This window comes from Dendropsophus ebraccatus, chromosome 15, assembly GCF_027789765.1.
Source record: "Dendropsophus ebraccatus isolate aDenEbr1 chromosome 15, aDenEbr1.pat, whole genome shotgun sequence".
Lineage (NCBI taxonomy): Eukaryota > Metazoa > Chordata > Amphibia > Anura > Hylidae > Dendropsophus > Dendropsophus ebraccatus.
The window spans coordinates 64,708,829-64,727,543 of NC_091468.1; the positions used below are offsets into that span (position 1 = coordinate 64,708,829).

General features: G+C 42.1%; 1 protein-coding gene across 11 annotated transcripts in view; it reads left to right on the top strand.

The window, feature by feature from the left end:
- TRIM67 (tripartite motif containing 67) overlaps positions 1-18,715 on the top strand; it is a 54,210-nt gene that overhangs the window by 18,653 nt on the left and 16,842 nt on the right. For 8 of the 11 annotated variants that reach the window (XM_069955619.1, XM_069955620.1, XM_069955621.1 and 5 more), the window contains exons 2-5: positions 7,820-7,915; positions 9,278-9,400; positions 11,307-11,417; positions 15,657-15,810. In XM_069955619.1, coding sequence (XP_069811720.1) covers positions 7,820-7,915; positions 9,278-9,400; positions 11,307-11,417; positions 15,657-15,810 — 484 coding nt within the window. Of the gene's footprint in view, positions 1-7,819; positions 7,916-9,277; positions 9,401-11,306; positions 11,418-15,656; positions 15,817-18,715 lie in introns of all 11 variants that reach the window. The other 3 variants (XM_069955627.1, XM_069955630.1, XM_069955624.1) reach the window with 2 other exon arrangements.

Consider the following 18,715-nt stretch of genomic DNA (forward strand, 5'->3'; position numbering starts at 1 on the left):
AAAAAACAGATGCTTTTTGATACTTTTTTTGGTATAATTGAAGTCAATTGAAAAACGGATTAAAAGGAATGAACACAATTGCGCCCGTTTTTCCATCCAAAAATGGATTGCAAAAAGGCAGTGTAAACCCATAGATCAGTGATAAGTCACAGAGGGGCCCTGGCTACAGTATATCACCTAGGTTTAAAGGGGTTATCCAGGTCACTTTTTTCCAGCTCCTCTCCTGTCCTCAGGTTGGGTGTGGAGGTTTTGCAGCTCAGTTACATTGAAGTGAATGGAGCCAATTTGTTAGGCTCTGTGCAGAAGTTCATTCTTCAATGCGGAGAGAGGAGGCGGGCGAGGCTCCCATTGCTCTCATTATGACAGGGAGGCTGGGGGGAATCCGCCAGTTTTGCTGTGTGTGCACAGAGCCTAATACCAGGCACAGCCTGAGGATAGGGGTGGCGCTGTTTGCAAGAAATTAGCTGTGTTTTATCTATAAATTAATACTGTGGACACTTCAGTCTCCAGGTTGAGCATCAATATTCTGAGGATTCCTGTTTCAGTTCTCTGGGGGTTTGTTTTGCCTAAAGACCATTGCACGGAAATCTTTAGTTAACATTGTTTCCTCTAATGGCCCCACAGCCATAACCCACATTAAGCAGTTTTTGTTCTGGGAAGATATTCTAGACAAGTACATTTGTACCTACATAGTGAATAGACCAACAATCCTACATTGGTGGCACCCCAGGCAGGAAAACTTGATGGGCACATGACCCCATTTGTAAAACTAGTTCACTGCCTCCACTACTCTTTCGATCTTGGTACATTGTGACTGAGCAATGACGGCCACTTAACTAAATGTATGTTCCAAAAAATATTCTATAGCATCATTAGTGAGGGAAAGGAAATGTACAGTTCCAGCTCCGCACTAGACTATGTCCTATTTTTCGTGGCACAGATCGCAGCAAGGATCGTATAAATAGACTCTTAGGATTCAGAGAGATCTGTCTGTGGTTGCGGACATGCGATCACGGACAATTTCTGGGGACATGTGAATAAGGCCTAACATGTGTCAAGGGCTGTCTTATAATACTGACCCCTCAGTTCTCAAGCATAAGTACTTAAAACGACTCTGTACCCACAGTCTGACCCCCCCAAACCACTTAGCTGCTATTAATCCAAGATCTGTCCTGGGGTCCGTTCGGCAGGTGATGCAGTTATTGTCCTAAAAAAACAACTTTTAAATTTGCAGCCCTGTGTCGAATTGCCGTGGCCTAGAGTGTTTGTGCCCTAGGCCTGTGACACCTCTCCGTCCCTCCTCCCCGCCCTCTTCATCATTAGGAATGCCCCTAGTACAATTTCTGCCATTCATCACCTGTGTGAACACTGCACAGGAGCCGGATCGTTAAGGCACCTGTGCAGTGTTCAGACAGGTGAGAATTAGGAAAAATCCTGCCCATTCTTAGTGATGAGGAGGGACGGAAATGTGTTGCAATCCTTAGACATGGGTTCTCTAGGCCACGCCCATTTGACACAGGACTGCAAATTTAAAAGTTGTTTTTTAGGACAATAACTGCATCACCTGCTGAACGGATCCCAGGACAGATCTTGGATTAAAAGCAGCTATCTGATGGTAAAAGTGGTTTGGGGGGGTCAGATTGTGGGTAGAGTCGTTTTAAGTGGGGTGTTCCCAGCATATAGTGGTCAATATTAGAGATGAGCGAACCTGGAGCATGCTGGAGTCCATCCGAACCCGAACTTTCGGCATTTGATTAGCGGTGGCTGCTGAACTTGGATAAAGCCCTAAGGCTATGTGGAAAACATGGATATAGTCATTGGCTGTATCCATGTTTTCCAGACAACCTTAGAGCTTTATCCAAGTTCAGCAGCCGCCGCTAATCAAATGCCGAACGTTCGGGTTCGGATCAACTCGAACCCGAACCTGGTTTGCTCATCTCTAGTCAATACCTACCAAATACCTACCTGGTCCATAGAAGGACAACTAGTGAACTGAAAAAATGCCCATGGCCATGGAATGAAGGATAGCCCACCCAGTCCAACCCAACACAAGACCTACTGCAGCACAAAGTGCTGTACAGTTAATTCTGAGTGTGATAGAAAGGTATCCAAATACACAGACTGCTTCAAGAGCCTGTGCAGATCCCTGTCCGCCACACAAAGCCCCTACATTGGCCATGTGAGCATTAGAGGATTTTATGGCATGTTTATTTTATTTATTTTTCATCTGTCGGAATACCCCTTTATGGTTTGGCAACTTAGTATATATTGCTGATGCTTATTCATGGCTCCCAGAAAGTCTCCTAGGAACAATTTATGTTCAAAACCACAAAAGGGTTGGACTGGTTGTCCATAGTGTCAGCTTAATGTGGTCCATCCGTAGTAGCAGAAGGTTGCCATCATTTTGTGTGTACATGTGGTGACCACCAGTGTGGTGGCGTGACTGGTCACTTGCCAGATGGTGAAGTGTGACTCCACTACAGTAGTTCTTGGTCGGGGAATAGCTCAGCCTGGTGTTATGTTGTAGTGACGCCAGGTATGGTGGCACACCTGCTTTTATTTTTGGTAGGCTGGCTATACCCTTTCCCCTGTGGTCGGTAACCTGGTCTTTGAACCACCTATTGAACACCAGTGTTGGGCGACCCATCCTAGAGGGTGACACAAGCCCCAGACCTTGTTACCTGGGATGAGCAGAGTGGTTAGAGTTCTCTGATGACACCCGCGCTGCGAAATAGAGTACGTAGGCTTCTAGCAACTTTGCTCTATCCATTTTAAGGAAACGCCCCCTTCTGCAAGCCAGGATAAGTATCCGGGCCGGAAGGGGGCGTTCCCCGAAAACAGCCGTTCCCAGGTAGACGCGCCTGCACCTCTCCATCTTGTCCCCTCCCTGCGATTGACCTACAATAAAGTTAGAAGACACCAAACAGGTGAGTGCTAGAGTTGTTCTTCTGCTTCTTGTTCATCATTTTCTACCTCTCCCTCTCTGCACCGCCGCGGACGTCCTGACACAGTGTGCTAACTCCTACCTGATCCAGCTTCCTTGACGAGGCGTCTATATGGCCTGCTGTGCCGGCTAGCTGTGTCTACCGAATTACCATTGTAGCTACTATAGTTTGGCTGTTTTATTAATATAATTAAAATTCGATTCACGATTATGAACGAATTTGACCCAAAATTCCCAACACTCGCGGTCAAATTTTCGTCTGCTTCGCTCATCTCTAGTAAAAATGTCAAATAAGGTATTCATGAAATATCTCTTCTGTGTTGTAGCCGCAGCCAATAGTATAAGACATACGCCTAGCCCCTTATTATACTCCTGGCTTCCTACTTGCCGATCCTACGCACATGTCTGGGGACTGCAGCTTTAAATGCCAGGAGCCTGTAAGTCGTAGGTGCGGAATGAATGGCCGGCTTATGAGGAAGTCATGTGACCCTTCATTTCAGATTCCATGATCTCATTCATTGCGTCTCCTGTTACCTTGGGAAAACCTGCAGACTGTTGCTGCAGTACAGTACGGCGGGAAATCAATATGCTGGAAATGTGCGTAATTAAAAAAAGAGCTTGTTGTGTGGTCTGTAGGACTGATCATAAAACCTACTTAGTGAGCACTTACCCGTGCATTACCGCTAAGTCCAATGATTTATAAATACAGCCAGATAAAACAATAGCGAGCGAGGATACGGATATGTGATACTGGAGATTCTTTTTGTGTAGCGGCTAAATATTCTGTATTATATACGTAAGCAAATGGAAACCAGCAAATCGATGTGTGACCTGCTAGAGGTGGAGTATATCGATTTGCTGAATTTGTGATTTGTTTTCAGCTAACACCAGTAAAACAACCACCCAAATTGTTATGACCTTATCATTTTTTAACCCCTTAATGACAGAGCAAAAAATGACCTTAAGGACCGCGCCAATTTTCAGTTTTGCGTTTTCATTTTTTTCCTCCTCACCAACTAAGAGCTGTAACTCTTTTACTTTTCCATCTACAGAGGCTTGTTGTTTTTTTCAGGAACAGGTGTATTTTTTAATGGCCCTTTCAATCTACCATAAAATGAATGACGAAACCCCAAAATATCATTTATGGGGTGAAATTTGGATAAAAAAAAATGCAAATTTTGGGGGTGGGGGGTGGGGGCTGGGTTTAGGTAATGCACTTTATGGTAAAAAGGACATTGTATATTTATTGGATCAGTCTGAGTACAGCGATATACAGTTTATATAGCTTTTCTAATGTTTCACTGTTTTTTAAAAATTGTTTTGCTAATAGTTGTGATTACTACGGCCTATTGTGACACTTAGAGCGCTTTTAAAGTGACTCTGTACCCACAATCTGACCCCCCCCCCCCCCCCAAACCGCTTGTACCTTCAGATAGCTGCTTTTAATCCAAGATATGTCCCTGGGTTTGTTTAGCAAATGATGCAGTTATCGTCCTAAAAAAACAACTTTAAAACTTGCAGCCCCGTGCCCTATGGCGTGGCCTAGAGTGTGTGTGCTCCAACCTTGCACCACCTCTCCGTCCCTCCCCCCACCCTCTTCATCATAAGAAATGCTCCTAGAACAGTTTCTCCTGTCTGAACATTGCACAGGTGCCTTAACAATCCAGCCCATGTCCAGTATTTCACACAGCTGATGAATAGTAGGCAATCTGCCTGGAGCATTCCTAATGATGAGGAGGGCGGGGAGGAGGGACAGATAGGTTGTGCCAGTCCAATGCACAGACACTCGAGGTCACGGTCGTTTGGCACGGGGCTGCAAGTTTAAAAGTTGTTTTTTAGAACAATAACTGCATCCCCTGCCAAACAGACTGCAGGACAGATCTTGGATTAAAAGCAGCTATCCGAGGGTACAAGTGGTTTGGGGGGGGAGGGGTCAGATTGTGGGTACAGAGTTGCTTTAATTTTTCACCTATGGGGTATCTTTTTTGCATTTTTATTAGTATCATATTTGCCTTATCATTATACTGGGAGATATTGAGGCAGCGTTCGGGATCAGATGAACCTGATCGTTCTTGAGGTTCTCTCATCTCGGAGATAAGGTGGGAGGGGAAGGACTTGCAGATAAATAGTTGATGAAGTGGAGAAATAAAGAGGAAGAAACCATATGGAAATGGAGAAGAGAAGGGAAAAGAGGAATAGAAGAGAAGGAATGAATTTTAATTTACAACAATGTCATTATATTTAATAGTCCAGGTGATTCCATTAATAAAATGGGAAACGGGGGATTTATCAAACATGGTGTAAAGTAGAATTGTCTCAGTTGCCCCTAGCAACCAATCAGATTCTCTCAATCAGAACTCTCGTATTAAAAAAAGTATGAAAAATGGAATCTGAATAGTTGCTAGGGGCAACTGAGCCAATTCTACTTTACACCAGTTTGATAAATCTCCGCCATAGTGCTTTGCCTCTATGTAACAAAAATTCTAGGGCACGTCAATATTTTTGCAAATTCATTTACCAAACTTGCCTCCTACTCCTAATATTTGCACTCTTTTCCTCTCCTTGTTGACAGTTCATTTTCTAGCTTACCAACCACCACTCTGCTCTAAAAGCAGCAGTCTGGCTGATATACGTATATAGATATTGGGGGATATTTATCAAACATGGTGTAAAGTGAAACTGGCTCAGTTGCCCCTAGCAACCAATCAGATTCCACATTTCATTCCTCACAGACTCTTTGGAAAATGAAAGGTGGAATCTGATTGGTTGCTAGGGGCAACTGAGCCAATTCTACTTTACACCATGTTTGATAAATATCCCCCATAGTGTATATAAATTACCCAGTACTGCCTTTTAGGTAGATTTATGAAGGCTGCGGCCAGGGCATATGCCAAGGAGATGGCGCAGATTCGCTCCTTCTCCCTGGTGCCAGGTACGGCAAGGCGGGGAATAGGCGTGGCTTCCTCCTGCGCCTAATCTATCATGATTTACGCCTACTCGCAGTCGTAAATCATAATACAAATCTACACCTGCTGGAAGCAGATATTATACTTCGCATCAAGTTAAACTATATAGTCAAAATGGGAATAGCACTTTAAGGCCCTTTTACACAAGATGATTATGGGGTGAATGAGTATTCCTAGCAATGTAATTGTCCGAAAATCACCCAAAAAACAAGCAAACACTCATTCCTCAGATGACGACCAATAAAACAGGGAAGTCAGAGAACAAGCAAAGGGTCAGAGAACTACAGGTCACAGCAGGGAAACTCTAAGGCCGTATTCACACATCTTGTGTTCCGCACAAAACATGGACATAGAGTACCTTTACTCCCCCAAGTGTGACAAGATGCTGGGAGTGGGGAACTGTATGCATATCCATCGCACTGTAATAAATCAGCCGCTCGGCACTGTCATTGCAGCGCGGTGCATATCTGTACTGTTCCCCCGCTCCCAGCATCTTGTCACAGATACTGTGAAAAATCGTTATTGCGATTGTTTTTAAGATCGCTTAAGCCCATCTCACACATAGGGTGAATCTTTGAAAGACTGTTTACACAAAGCGATCTGCGAATTTTTAGCGAGCAACCAATGACAATTTGAGAATATGTTGAAAGATCACAATGAACGATTTATTTTGCTCGACGCTTGATCGTTCGCTTTGTTTACACGAGCCGATTATTGCTCAAATGCGATTGTTATTGCGAAAATTCAAACGATAATCGTTCCGTGTAGACGTACCATTATTCTAGGGTCTTGTGTGCTAGCATTGGAGGGTGATCTGACCATAAAATGGCTAGGTGGCCTTCTATGAACCCTGTGACCGGCCCACCGGGAATCTTGCCATCTGGGCAGAATATCAGGCCAGGCCCACAATAAAAAAGCTTTGTCCTATAGGCCAATACTTTCTGCACTGGAAATAACCCTTTAACCAGCTAGAGAAAAAAATGTATTGCTACTAGAGATGAGCGAACCGGGTTCGGGTTCGAGTCCATCTGAACCCGAACGTTCGGCATTTGATTAGCCGGGGCTGCTGAACTTGGATAAAGCTCTAAGGTTGTCTGGAAAACATGGATACAGCCAATGACTATATTCATGATTTCCACATAGCCTTAGGGCTTTATCCAACTTCAGCAGCCACCGCTAATCAAATGCCGAACGTTCAGGTTCGGGTGGACCGGTTCGCTCGTCTCTAATTGCTACCAAATTACTGTGTCTTAAAGGAAAATCTCCAATACTAATAAAATATTTTATATATTATGTATTATATGGAATTAATATATCTATAAAGTTATTAAGAGATTAAAAATAAGCCCAAAAATAAACACAAAGCCACACCCATATCACCCGAAGCCACACCCATGTCAGCCAAAGCCACACCCACGTCACTCAAAGCCACGCCCCTTTACATAGACCACATCCCCTATTCAGACCTTAGGGGGAAAAGGGTTGAAAAGGCCTAGTGATTGTGGCAGAAGTCAAATAACACGGTTGTTGGTGCTATCCCGCCATAATTCTGCTGCGGTTGCAATAGTGAATCCGGACCCTAGAAATGCCAGAAATAAGTAGGCGATTGTTCCAATAAGAAGAAGTAATCATCCCTCTAGAAGGCCTTGATAGGCTCTGTAAGCATTCTCTTCATTCCCATAGGAGGTCTTCCGGCTCTGAACTGTAAAGACAACCAGGTAGTGTTTGATTCCACTTAGGGTGAGCGGATGTATCTCTTTCTATTGAGGCGGTGACATTGTGTATGCTTAGAGCTGAGAATAGAGAATGACATGCAGGGCATAGCAATCAAGCCGTAACACTTCCCGGAATACTAATAGATGGAAATGATGGTCACATCTGGTATCTGTTATTTTATCTTTTTCTACAGGCCCAGCTTTCTCAGGCTTTGAGTGGAGTTTCTGATAAAGCAAAGGAAGCCAAAGAATTCTTGGTTCAGCTAAAGAACATCCTGCAACAAATCCAGGTATTACCCTTCAGTTCCTTATATAAGTGCCTGGAGACATAGACAGGACACACCGCTCAGTGAGAGGGAAGGCTGCCGCTGCTCTCCCTTCTAAAAACTGCAAGGACAAGCTCTGCACCTGGCGTAGATCAGTGAAAAGTGTCACATTTTGTCACATATAACACAGGTCTGAGTAGAATTTTTACCAAACTTCGCCAAAAGGGTGTGGCTTACCTGCACCCTCCTCCAGAACAGGGGTCTGTGGACCATAAGGCCGTCATTAGTAGAGATGGACAAAGTGGGTTTCCATAAAGGGGTAGTTCAGCAAAAAAAAAAATAAATAAATCTTTCAAATTCTTTCAAACTTGTTCCAGAGATTTGTAATTTACTTCCATAAAAAAAAAATCTCCAGTCTTCCAGTACTTATCAGAAAACAAAACATTACCTGCTTTAAAATGTTATATGTAAAGGGGTTGTTCACCAAATTTTTTTTCTTTCAAATGAACTAGTGTTAGAAAGTTCCAAAGATTTGTAATTTACTTCTATAAAAAAAAAAATTCCAAGTCTTCCAGTACTTATCAGCTGCTGTATGTCCTGCAGGAAGTGGTGTATTCTTTCCAGTCTGACACAGTGCTCTCTGCTGCCACCTCTGTCCATGTCAGGAACTGTCCAGAGCAGGAGAGGTTTTCTATGGGGATTTTCAGCTGCTCTGGACAGTTCCTGACATGGACAGAGGTGGCAGCAGAGAGCACTGTGTCAGACTGGAATACAGCACTTCCTGCAAGACATACAGTAGCTGATAAGTACTGGAAGATTGGAAGTAAATTACATATCTATATGACTTTCTTACACCACTTAATTTGAAAAAGAAAAAATGTCTCCGGAGTTCCCCTTTAAGGAGACATCTAGACAATCTATGACAACTATCATATCCCAGCATTGCAAGTGACACCTATTTTAATGATAAAAAGTTACCCATTGATGTGCACAATGTTAGTTGCTGTTATAGCACCTAGCCCTTCCTGGCCTATCTTGTGCCCAACAAGAATCTAGTTAGATCTTTATAATGGTGCGTTTACACAGAGAGATTTATCTGACAGATTTTTGAAGCCAAAGCCAGGAATGGATTTAAAAAGAGGAGAAATCTCAATCTTTTCTTTATGAACTGTTCCCTGTCTATAGTCTGTTCCTGGCTTTGGCTTCAAAAATCTGTCAGATAAATCTCTGTGTGTAAAGGCGTCCTTAGTCAGTGGTTTGGTAATAAAGTCCAACTAGGCAGCTACAGTAATAGCTCAGAACAATATTCATGTTTAATTTGAAATCTTTTTTTTTTCCGGTTTCGGTTTAGTTAACACCTGACACGCAATTGACTTTTTATTTTAGGAAAATGGACTGGAGTATGAAGCCTGCCTGGTTGCTCAATGTGATGCTCTGGTGGATGCGTTAAATCGTCAGAAGGCAAAGTTACTCACCAAAGTCACAAAGGAACGAGAACATAAATTCAAGGTGAGGAGCGAGATAAAAAGCTTTGAAAAAAAGGGCAAGAAAATCAGGCTATGTTCACACAACGGGATTCTTTAGCACCAAAGGATGGATGCCCCCAAAAACAAAACAAAAAAGGCCGTGAAACGGAGAAAAATATAGCCCTATTACACGGGACGATTATCGTGCGGAAAATCTTTATAGTGTTCGAATTTAAACAATAATCGTCCTGTGTAATTGCAGGTAGCGATCGAAAAATCGTTCATGTGTCGTTGATCGTTGATTTGGATTTGACCCTAAAATCATTGTTAATTGTTCGCTGTAATTCCACATTCGTTCGCTAATCGTTCAGTGTAATTGCACATTGTTCCTTCTTTTGCTGGGATCAGATGGTGAAAACGATCGTAGTTACAATGTCTGTAATGATCATAGCTAATGCCGATATCGTTTTATCGTGAACTAACGACTATTGTGTAATATGGTGAACGATTTCAGGTTAACGTTAAACAATCTCATTTGTGATCGTTTATCGTTAATCGCTTCTAGTTAAAAATCGATTTGTCTAATAGGACACTTAGGGTACAATTAGACAAAGCGATTTTTAACGATTAACAACTAACGATAAACGATCACAAACAAAATTGTTTATCTTTAACCTGGAATCGTTCACCATATTACACAGAACGATAGCTGTTAGTTATGATCGTTAAAACAATGGTTACTACGATCATTTACTCCATCTGATCCCAGCAAGTAATGGAACGATTTGGAATTACGCTGAATGATTCGTGAATGAATGTGGAACAGTGAGCGATGAGCGAACAATTAGCAAATGATAAGTGATGATTTAAGGATCAGATCTAAAAAACGATCAATGACACAAAATTTTTTTTCGATCGTTGCCTGCAATTACACAGGACGATTATCGTTTGAATTCTAACAATATAACGATTTCCTGCACGATAATCGTCCCGTGTAATAGGGACGTTAGTCATTATAATATTAGTTCTGTTCCTATAACAGGATATATTGCTTTCATGCTATGATTGTTGGGAAATATTTATATTTTTAGGCTATGTTCACACATAATATTTTGGGCAGTATTTCTGTCAGTATTTGGAGCCAAAATCAGGAGTGGAACTGAGAGAGAAAAACTAGAATGGGGAGATTTGCATAATTTGGCTGTGTTCACACATGGTATTTCCCTCTGTCTTTTTCAACCGATAGTGGGTTGAAAACATAGAAACTGTAAATCTTTCCATTATCATTTTCCCAGTTCCATTCGTGATCTTGGCTAAAAAAATACTGACCAAAAGACTACGTGTGACCAAAGTCATGAAAATTAATTTGACGGCCGCTGCGAACAATGGACGTTATTCTATACATTGTGTGAACAGACGACCGTTGTTTGCATAGTCTTTAATGGGAATCATTGACATTTAAAAAAAAAAAAAAAATTATTATTTTTTTTTTCAAAAAAACTAAAGACAGGGGGACATTTATCAAACTGGTATAAAGTAGAATTGTCTCAGTTGCCCCTAGCAACCAATCAGATTCCACCTTTCATTTTTCAAAGAGTCTGTGAGGAATGAAAAGTGGAATCTGATTGGTTGCTAGGGGCAACTGAGCCAGTTTTATGTGATAAATCTTGCCCATAGTGTGAACATAGCCTCAGACCTGGCACGTGATGAATCCTAACAGTACAACCTGCCTCATGTCACTGTCCAGACAAGGAGAGGAAAGGTCCTTGGTGCTAAGGGTGCGCGGTACACGTTAAATCACAAACCATGGCTTGCTTAGTCGCCGACAGCCATGTGACAGTGAAACAAGTTTCTCCTAAGACGGCAAACTGTAACCGTATAGCCACATCGGAGAGATAGCCTAATCCTTGCCTAAGGGGATTATCTAAAATGTGCAGCTTTATTTGCAGGTTGTATGGGACCAGATAAATCACTGTACATTGAAACTGCGCCAGTCAACGGGACTAATGGAATATTGCCTGGAAGTAATCAAAGAGAATGATCCCTCCGGCTTTCTACAGGTACAAGCATGCGCTCTATTACACGCCATACAGAGGACTGCACTGATGTGTGTGTCATTGCTTCTTGTTACTATGTCACAGATGTCTGCCCTGTTATTGACTATATGCAAATGCTGGAAGCCTGAACATGATGGGGGAGATTTATCAAACATGGTGTAAAGTGAGACTGGCTCAGTTGCCCCTAGCAACCAATCAGATTCCACCTTCCATTCCTCACAGACTCTTTGGAAAATGAAAGGTGGAATCTGATTGGTTGCTAGGGGCGACTGAGCCAGTTTCACTTTACACCATGTTTGATAAATCTCCCCCGATGTCCGCAATCTGCAAAAATTTCCTCCGTTGTGCATCCATAATCTTTTTTTTTTTTTTTTGTGGAACCCCCCCCCCCAAAAAAAAATGAAAGGTTATAGTTAAATTCAGGTGTTCTTTTTTCTTGTTACAGATGTTTTTTCCATAAGTAAAAAAAAAAAAGAGAAATCCGCATAAATAACAGAAACTTCCATAGACGTCTACAGATTACAAACTATGGACAGTGTGATTAGCCCAATAGAAATCAGTGTGCCCTAAATTTATCCTCAATTACAGATACGTTTACAGAATAAGGCCTTACTGTTGCAAATCTGCCAGGATTTGGGCCAATAAAGCTGGCTTACATGACTTATTACACTTTATTATGAATTTAAGGCGACTCTGTACTCGCAATCTCCCCCCCCCCCCCCCCCCCCAACTTCTTTTAATCCAAGATCTGTCCTGGGGTCTGTTTGGCAGGTGATGCAGTTATTGTCCTAAAAAACAACTTTTAAACTTGCAGCCCTGTGTCATATTGGTGTGGCCTAGATTGTCTGTGCCCTAGGTTTGCAACACCCCTCCATCCCTCCTCCCCGCCCTCCTTATCATTAGGAACACCCCAGGTAGAATTTCTCCTATTCATCACCTGTCTGAACACTGCACATGTGCCTCAAAGGGGTTGTCCAGTGAAAATCTTTTTCTTTCAAATCAACTGGTGTCAGAAAGTTATATAGATTTGTAATTTACTTCTATTAAAAAATCTCAAGCCTTCCCATACTTATTAGCTGCTGTATGTCCTGCAGGAAATGTTGTTTTAGTTTCAGTCTGACACAGTGCTCTCTGCTGCCATCTCTGGCTGAGACAGGAACTCTGTCTTGGTTTTCTATGAATCCCCTCCTGCTCTGGACAGTTCCTGCATGACATACAGCAGCTGATAAGTATGGGAAGACTTGAGATTTTTTAATAGAAGTAAATCACTAATCTATATAACTTTCTGACACCAGTTGATTTGAAAGAAAAAGATTTTCGCTGGACAACCCCTTTAATGATCCAACACATGTGCAGTGTTTACACAGATGATGAATAGGAGAAATCTTGCCTGATGAGTTCCTTATAGTGAAGAGGGCGGCAAGGAGATGGAGGGGCAGTGCAGGCTTTGGGCACAGACATTCTAGGCCACGCCAATTTGACACAGGGCTGCAAGTTTATAAGATGTTTTTTAGGACAATAACTGCATCACCTGCAAAACGGACCCCAGGACAGATCTTGGATTAAAAGCCGCTATCTAATGGTACAAGTGGTTTGGGGGGTCAGATTGTGAGTACAGAGTCGCTTTAAGGGAAGAAAGGATATGTCAAAAACTCTCATACCACTTAGGCAAAGTGGTGTCCCTTCAAGTCAGTGTTTTACACCATCTAGGAGTCTTAGAACATTGATTGGAGATCAGTGCCAAGCAATCTTTCTGAAAGGAAAGACATCCCATTTCCAGACAGCTGTTTCGGGCTTGTTACCATTCTTCAGTGCAGAGCAGGGTGTTGGCTGGCTAGAGGGAGAACTATCGACATGGGTCAAATGGATATTAGTTCTTCTTAAGGAGAGTCCACCATAAAGACGTGTGGAGACTTTAAGACCATTTCTGCTCCACTGGGAATTGTAGGAAGAAAGGAAATGCTAAATAGTTCTCACACCACTTAAAGTGTACCTGTCGTTGTAAAAAACTAGAGACATGTCAAAAGTTTTCATCCAGGTCATCCAGGCCATCGGAGGCACAAATCTCAATGTCTAAGGGCTTTCGGCATCTTCCCGTTCATCAGCCCATGTGCTGGTTAAATCTGCTCTACAGTAATGTAATCGGAGCTATACCCAAACACCATGTGTTCAAGCTGTAGACAGGCAGCCACATGGGCCAAGAAAGTAAATAACACATGAAATACAAGATATAGACAGTATCATGTTCTCTGATTCATAAGCCGGAGACATGCACAAAGGACAAGTCAGGTCATAGTGTAAGAAATGGAGACAAGGATTTGTAAGACAGTGGGACCTAAGTGGATTCATTTCCTCAATCCTATTAAGATTTTTGAAGCATCTTAAGGGTTGTAGACGAGATAGAACTGAAGACTTGTGAAAAATGTAAATTTATTGTTGTCTAGGGAAACTTTCAAATGGGGAAGATTTGTTGCAGATTTTTACTGCCGACTGAGACCCAGCAAGGCGGGGAGGAGGCATGGCCTGATTTATCATAATTCAGGCGTTAGGGTGCTATTACACAGGCCCATGACGGCCCGATCGATACTGTGAAACTCGTTTTCTATTACACAGCCCGATAGTCATTTCGCAAGGGCTGCACGGACATTGTTAGCGATGCCCATGCAGCCTTTGCCCAAACAGTTTACATTATCTGTCTATGTTCCCGGTCTTCACTATGCACACTCTAATCCTCCACACTCTCATCATCCACACCATGCACACTCCCACCATGCACACTCTCATCATCCACAACATGCACACTCCCACCATGCACACTCCCACCATGCACACTCTCATCATCCACACCATGCACACTCCCACCATGCACACTCTCATCATCCACACCATGCACACTCATCATCCACACCATGCACACTCCCACCATGCACACTCACATCATCCATACTCCCACCATGTACACTCTCATCATCCACACTCTCTCAACAGGCACCCTCCGGCCCCGAGCACCACCGATTCCCATATTCATATATGCATAGTGGGCTCTATGTACCGTGGCTGCGCAGGGAAGATGTCCTGTCCGGGACGGGTTGCTTCCTGCGCAAGCGCGATTCATCTGGGCCGCCGCCAATCCTCCCGGAGGTCACTCAAGTCTAAATTCAATGACATGACATGACATGACACGGCCAATAAAAAATACATTCTCCATGTCAGGAACTGTCCACAGCGGGAGAGTTTTTCTATGGGTATTTGCTACTGCTCTGGACAGTTCCTGATACGGACAGAGGTGGCAGCAGAGAGCAGTATATCAGACTGGAGAGAATACACCACTTCCTGCACGACATACAGCAGAAGGCTGGATATTTTTAAATAAAAGTAAATAAAAAATCTATATAACTTTCTGAAACCAGCTGATTTATAAAAGAACTTTTTTTTTTCGCTGGAGTACCCTTTCAAACATTGTGAGTATATCACTAGAGATGAGCACAAATGCAGCATGCTCAAGTCTAATTGTTTGGCATTTGATTACTGGTAGCTAAAGAAGTTGGATGCAGCCCTAGGGAGTCCTGGAAAACATGGATACAATCTATGGCCTATGGCTGTATTCACCAGGGCTTCCTAGGGCTGCATCCAACTTCTTCAGCCACCAGTGTTCAAATTCCAAACGATCGGACTAGCGCATGCTATAGTTAGGCTGCATTCACACGTTCACTGTTTTTCCTGGTCCGGGTTGTGGTCTGCTAGCTACCTCTGTGATCCGTGCAAAACAGTCAACTTGCATCCATTTCACATCCGTGTCCGTTTTTTTCACGGATCTGTTTTAAAGCATTTTAAATTACATTGATTACATCACATCTGTGTACATACGTGAAAAGCACAGATCTCATTGATTTCTATTGGGAATCCTTTCCGTGCATCCGTTCTGAGTAATGACATGTCCTATTTTTTAACGGCACGGATCACAGATCCGTGAAATCACAGAACTTCTGAATAGCCCAATAGAAAGCAATGGGCTGCCTTCACAACTTCATATGAATGCAGTCTTACACCCATATCCTTTTTAAGCATTAGAAAAATGTTTTAAAAAATTAAAACAAAAATGAGCAAGTTCATAACCATTCAATTCACCTCCATTTTGACAATGGGCGGATTTCCTATTGACTTGTTGTGCATGTACAAAGCACCTAAATAACTGTTATGAAAACCGTTCTATGTTCTCTTCTACCTTTTCATGTTGTAAAGATTTCCGATGCCTTGATAAAGCGCGTTCAAGGCTCCCAAGAGCAGTGGGTTAAAGGCGCGCTGGAACCAAAAGTCTCTCCGGAGTTTGACCTGACGCTGGACAGCGACCCTCTGCTGCAGGCCATCCACCAGCTGGATTTCATTCAGATGAAATGTAAGGGTGAGCTCCCAGTTCTTATTTGCTGTGTGCTTTTCACTGTGTACGAGCGAGATGGGAATGTGGAAACCTGTGGCGAGAGACTGTTATCATTTAATGAACACTGGTGCCTTACTGGCGAGACGTTTCGGTGAACTGAAAATATCAGATGATTGACACGTTAAACCGAGGCTCCGAGAACGTTGCCGACATTTTACTATATATAGATCTGGTGTGAACCGATATATTTTTTTTTTTGTCCTGACTTCAAATCTTATCACCTTCAGAAGACAGGAAGGCTTTTCTCCTCCAAAAGACTAAAATCTGTACAAAGGGGAAGCCGGCAGAATTTATGTCATGCTGTCAGTACTTTCAGATGTTAAAGTGAGGTTCCACCTTTAAGTAACATTGTCAGAAAATTCAACAACTTCTTTATCATGTGCTTTGGTGTGTTCCGTTATTTGTTTTTTTTTTCTCTTTACTATGTAGGAAAAAAAATCTGTTGCTACTTGAAAATAAGAAAGACGGTTGCTGCTGAAGTATCTTAAAGGGAATTTGTCACATATTAAAGGGGTTGTCTGGTGTAAAAATTAGGTTTAAAGTGTCCTTGTCGTTATAACTTTCAAAATATAAATATAAAGCAATTTTGCAATATACATTCATTATTTATTTTATCATGCTGTAAAATAAAGCTATACTTACCAGAAATCCAGGTTCAGTCTCCTGAAGGCAGCTATATAACAGCTATATTTACCAGAAATCCAGGTTCAGTCTCCTGAAGGCTGCTATATAACAGCTATACTTACTGTATCCAGGTCCAGTCTCCTGAAGGCAGCTATATAACAGCTATACTTACTGTATCCAGGTCCAGTCTCTTAAAGGCAGCTATATAACAGCTATACTTACTGTATCCAGGTCCAGTCTCTTGAAGGCAGCTATATAACAGCTATACTTACTGCATCCAGGTCCAGTCTCCTGAAGGCTGCCATATAACAGCTATTCTTACTGTATCCAGGTCGAATCTCCTGAAGGCAGCTATATAACAGCTATACTTACTGTATCCAGGTCCAGTCTCCTGAAGGCAGCTATATAACAGCTATACTTACTGTATCCAGGTCCAGTCTCCTGAAGGCTGCCATATAACAGCTATTCTTACTGTATCCAGGTCGAATCTCCTGAAGGCAGCTATATAACAGCTATACTTACTGTATCCAGGTCCAGTCTCCTGAAGGCAGCTATATAACAGCTATACTTACTGTGTCCAGGTCGAATCTCCTGAAGGCAGCTATATAACAGCTATTCTTACTGTATCCAGGTCGAATCTCCTAAAGGCAGCTATATAACAGCTATACTTACTGTATCCAGGTCCAGTCTCCTGAAGGCAGCTATATAACAGCTATACTTACTGTATCCAGGTCCAGTCTCCTGAAGGCAGCTATATAACAGCTATACTTACTGTGTCCAGGTCGAATCTCCTGAAGGCAGCTATATAACAGCTATACTTACTGTATCCAGGTCCAGTCTCCTGAAGGCAGCTATATAACAGCTATTCTTACTGTATCCAGGTCGAATCTCCTGAAGGCAGCTATATAACAGCTATACTTACTATATCCAGGTCCAGTCTCCGGAAGGCAGCTATATAACAGCTATACTTACTGTATCCAGGTCCAGTCTCCTGAAGCCTGCCATATAACAGCTATTTTTACTGTATCCAGGTCAAATCTCCTTAAGGCAGCTATATAACAGCTATACTTACTGTATCCAGGTCCAGTCTCCTGAAGGCAGCTATATATGGCTATACTTACTATATCCAGGTCCAGTCTCCTGAAGGCAGCTATATAACAGCTGTACTTACTGTATCCAGGTTCAGTCTCCTGAAACACTTCCTGTGTTTGGACTATTTCAAGGGGGAAAAAAAGTCAGAACAGGAAGTGTGTTTTCCATGATAACTAAAAAAAATTATGAATGTAAATTGCAAACTGTTGATTTAGAAAGTTATAATGACAGTGACACAATTTAACTATGCTGCTGGGGCTACAGGGGACATGTCAGTAATATGTACTTACCTGGCCTGCTCCACCGCTGCTGTCAGGTCCCTAGTCAAAACATCTGGTGACATGCCATCCCTTCCAGAAATGTAAGCTCAGCATAGAGTCTATACTGTCTATGCTGAACTTCCATTTCAGGAGAGAATGGTGCGGATGTTTTGAAATTGATTTATTTGGGCTGTAAATAGTGTCAACAAGGCGGGGCCTAGGGTTCCATGGGCACTTTCACCTCTGTGCCTCAATGTGCTGAATGCCCGCTCCTTCGCATAATCAGTAACATGTAGTAAGAATTCACCAATATTCACTGACGATGCTAAATGGAAGCAAATAATAGAAATAATGGATCCAATAAATAAATAAATGAGGCCATTGTTTCATAGTCTGTTTAGGCTATTTTCACACACTGTATAAGAACGACTGCAGGAAAATTTATTTCCATGCGGCCCATTCGGGGGGTATCTGGAAATGAATTAAGCATTCATGTGCATACACACCACGGATGAACAGACTGCATCCATGTGTGCATGGAAGATTAATATGAAACAGGCAGCATTGCATTGACTTCAATGCGATGCCGCCCAGGCTAAAAAGAACAGCCAATGTTTTCATTGAAAAAGTGGCTGTTCTTTAAAAAAATAAAATAAAATAATACACTGCTTTTCTTTTTTTGGCTGATTTTAGTTAAAAAAAAAATTAAATAAAATGGGCGAAATATTGAAATACAAAAATACATTAAAAAATGCCAAAAAATATACAAAAAAATTTCAAATTGTTTTAACTAATTTGTATAAAATTTAATAAAAACAGAGGATTTTTTACGGTTAAAAAAAGTGTGTGAACATAACCTTATAGTAAAGTATCACAGCACTACAGAG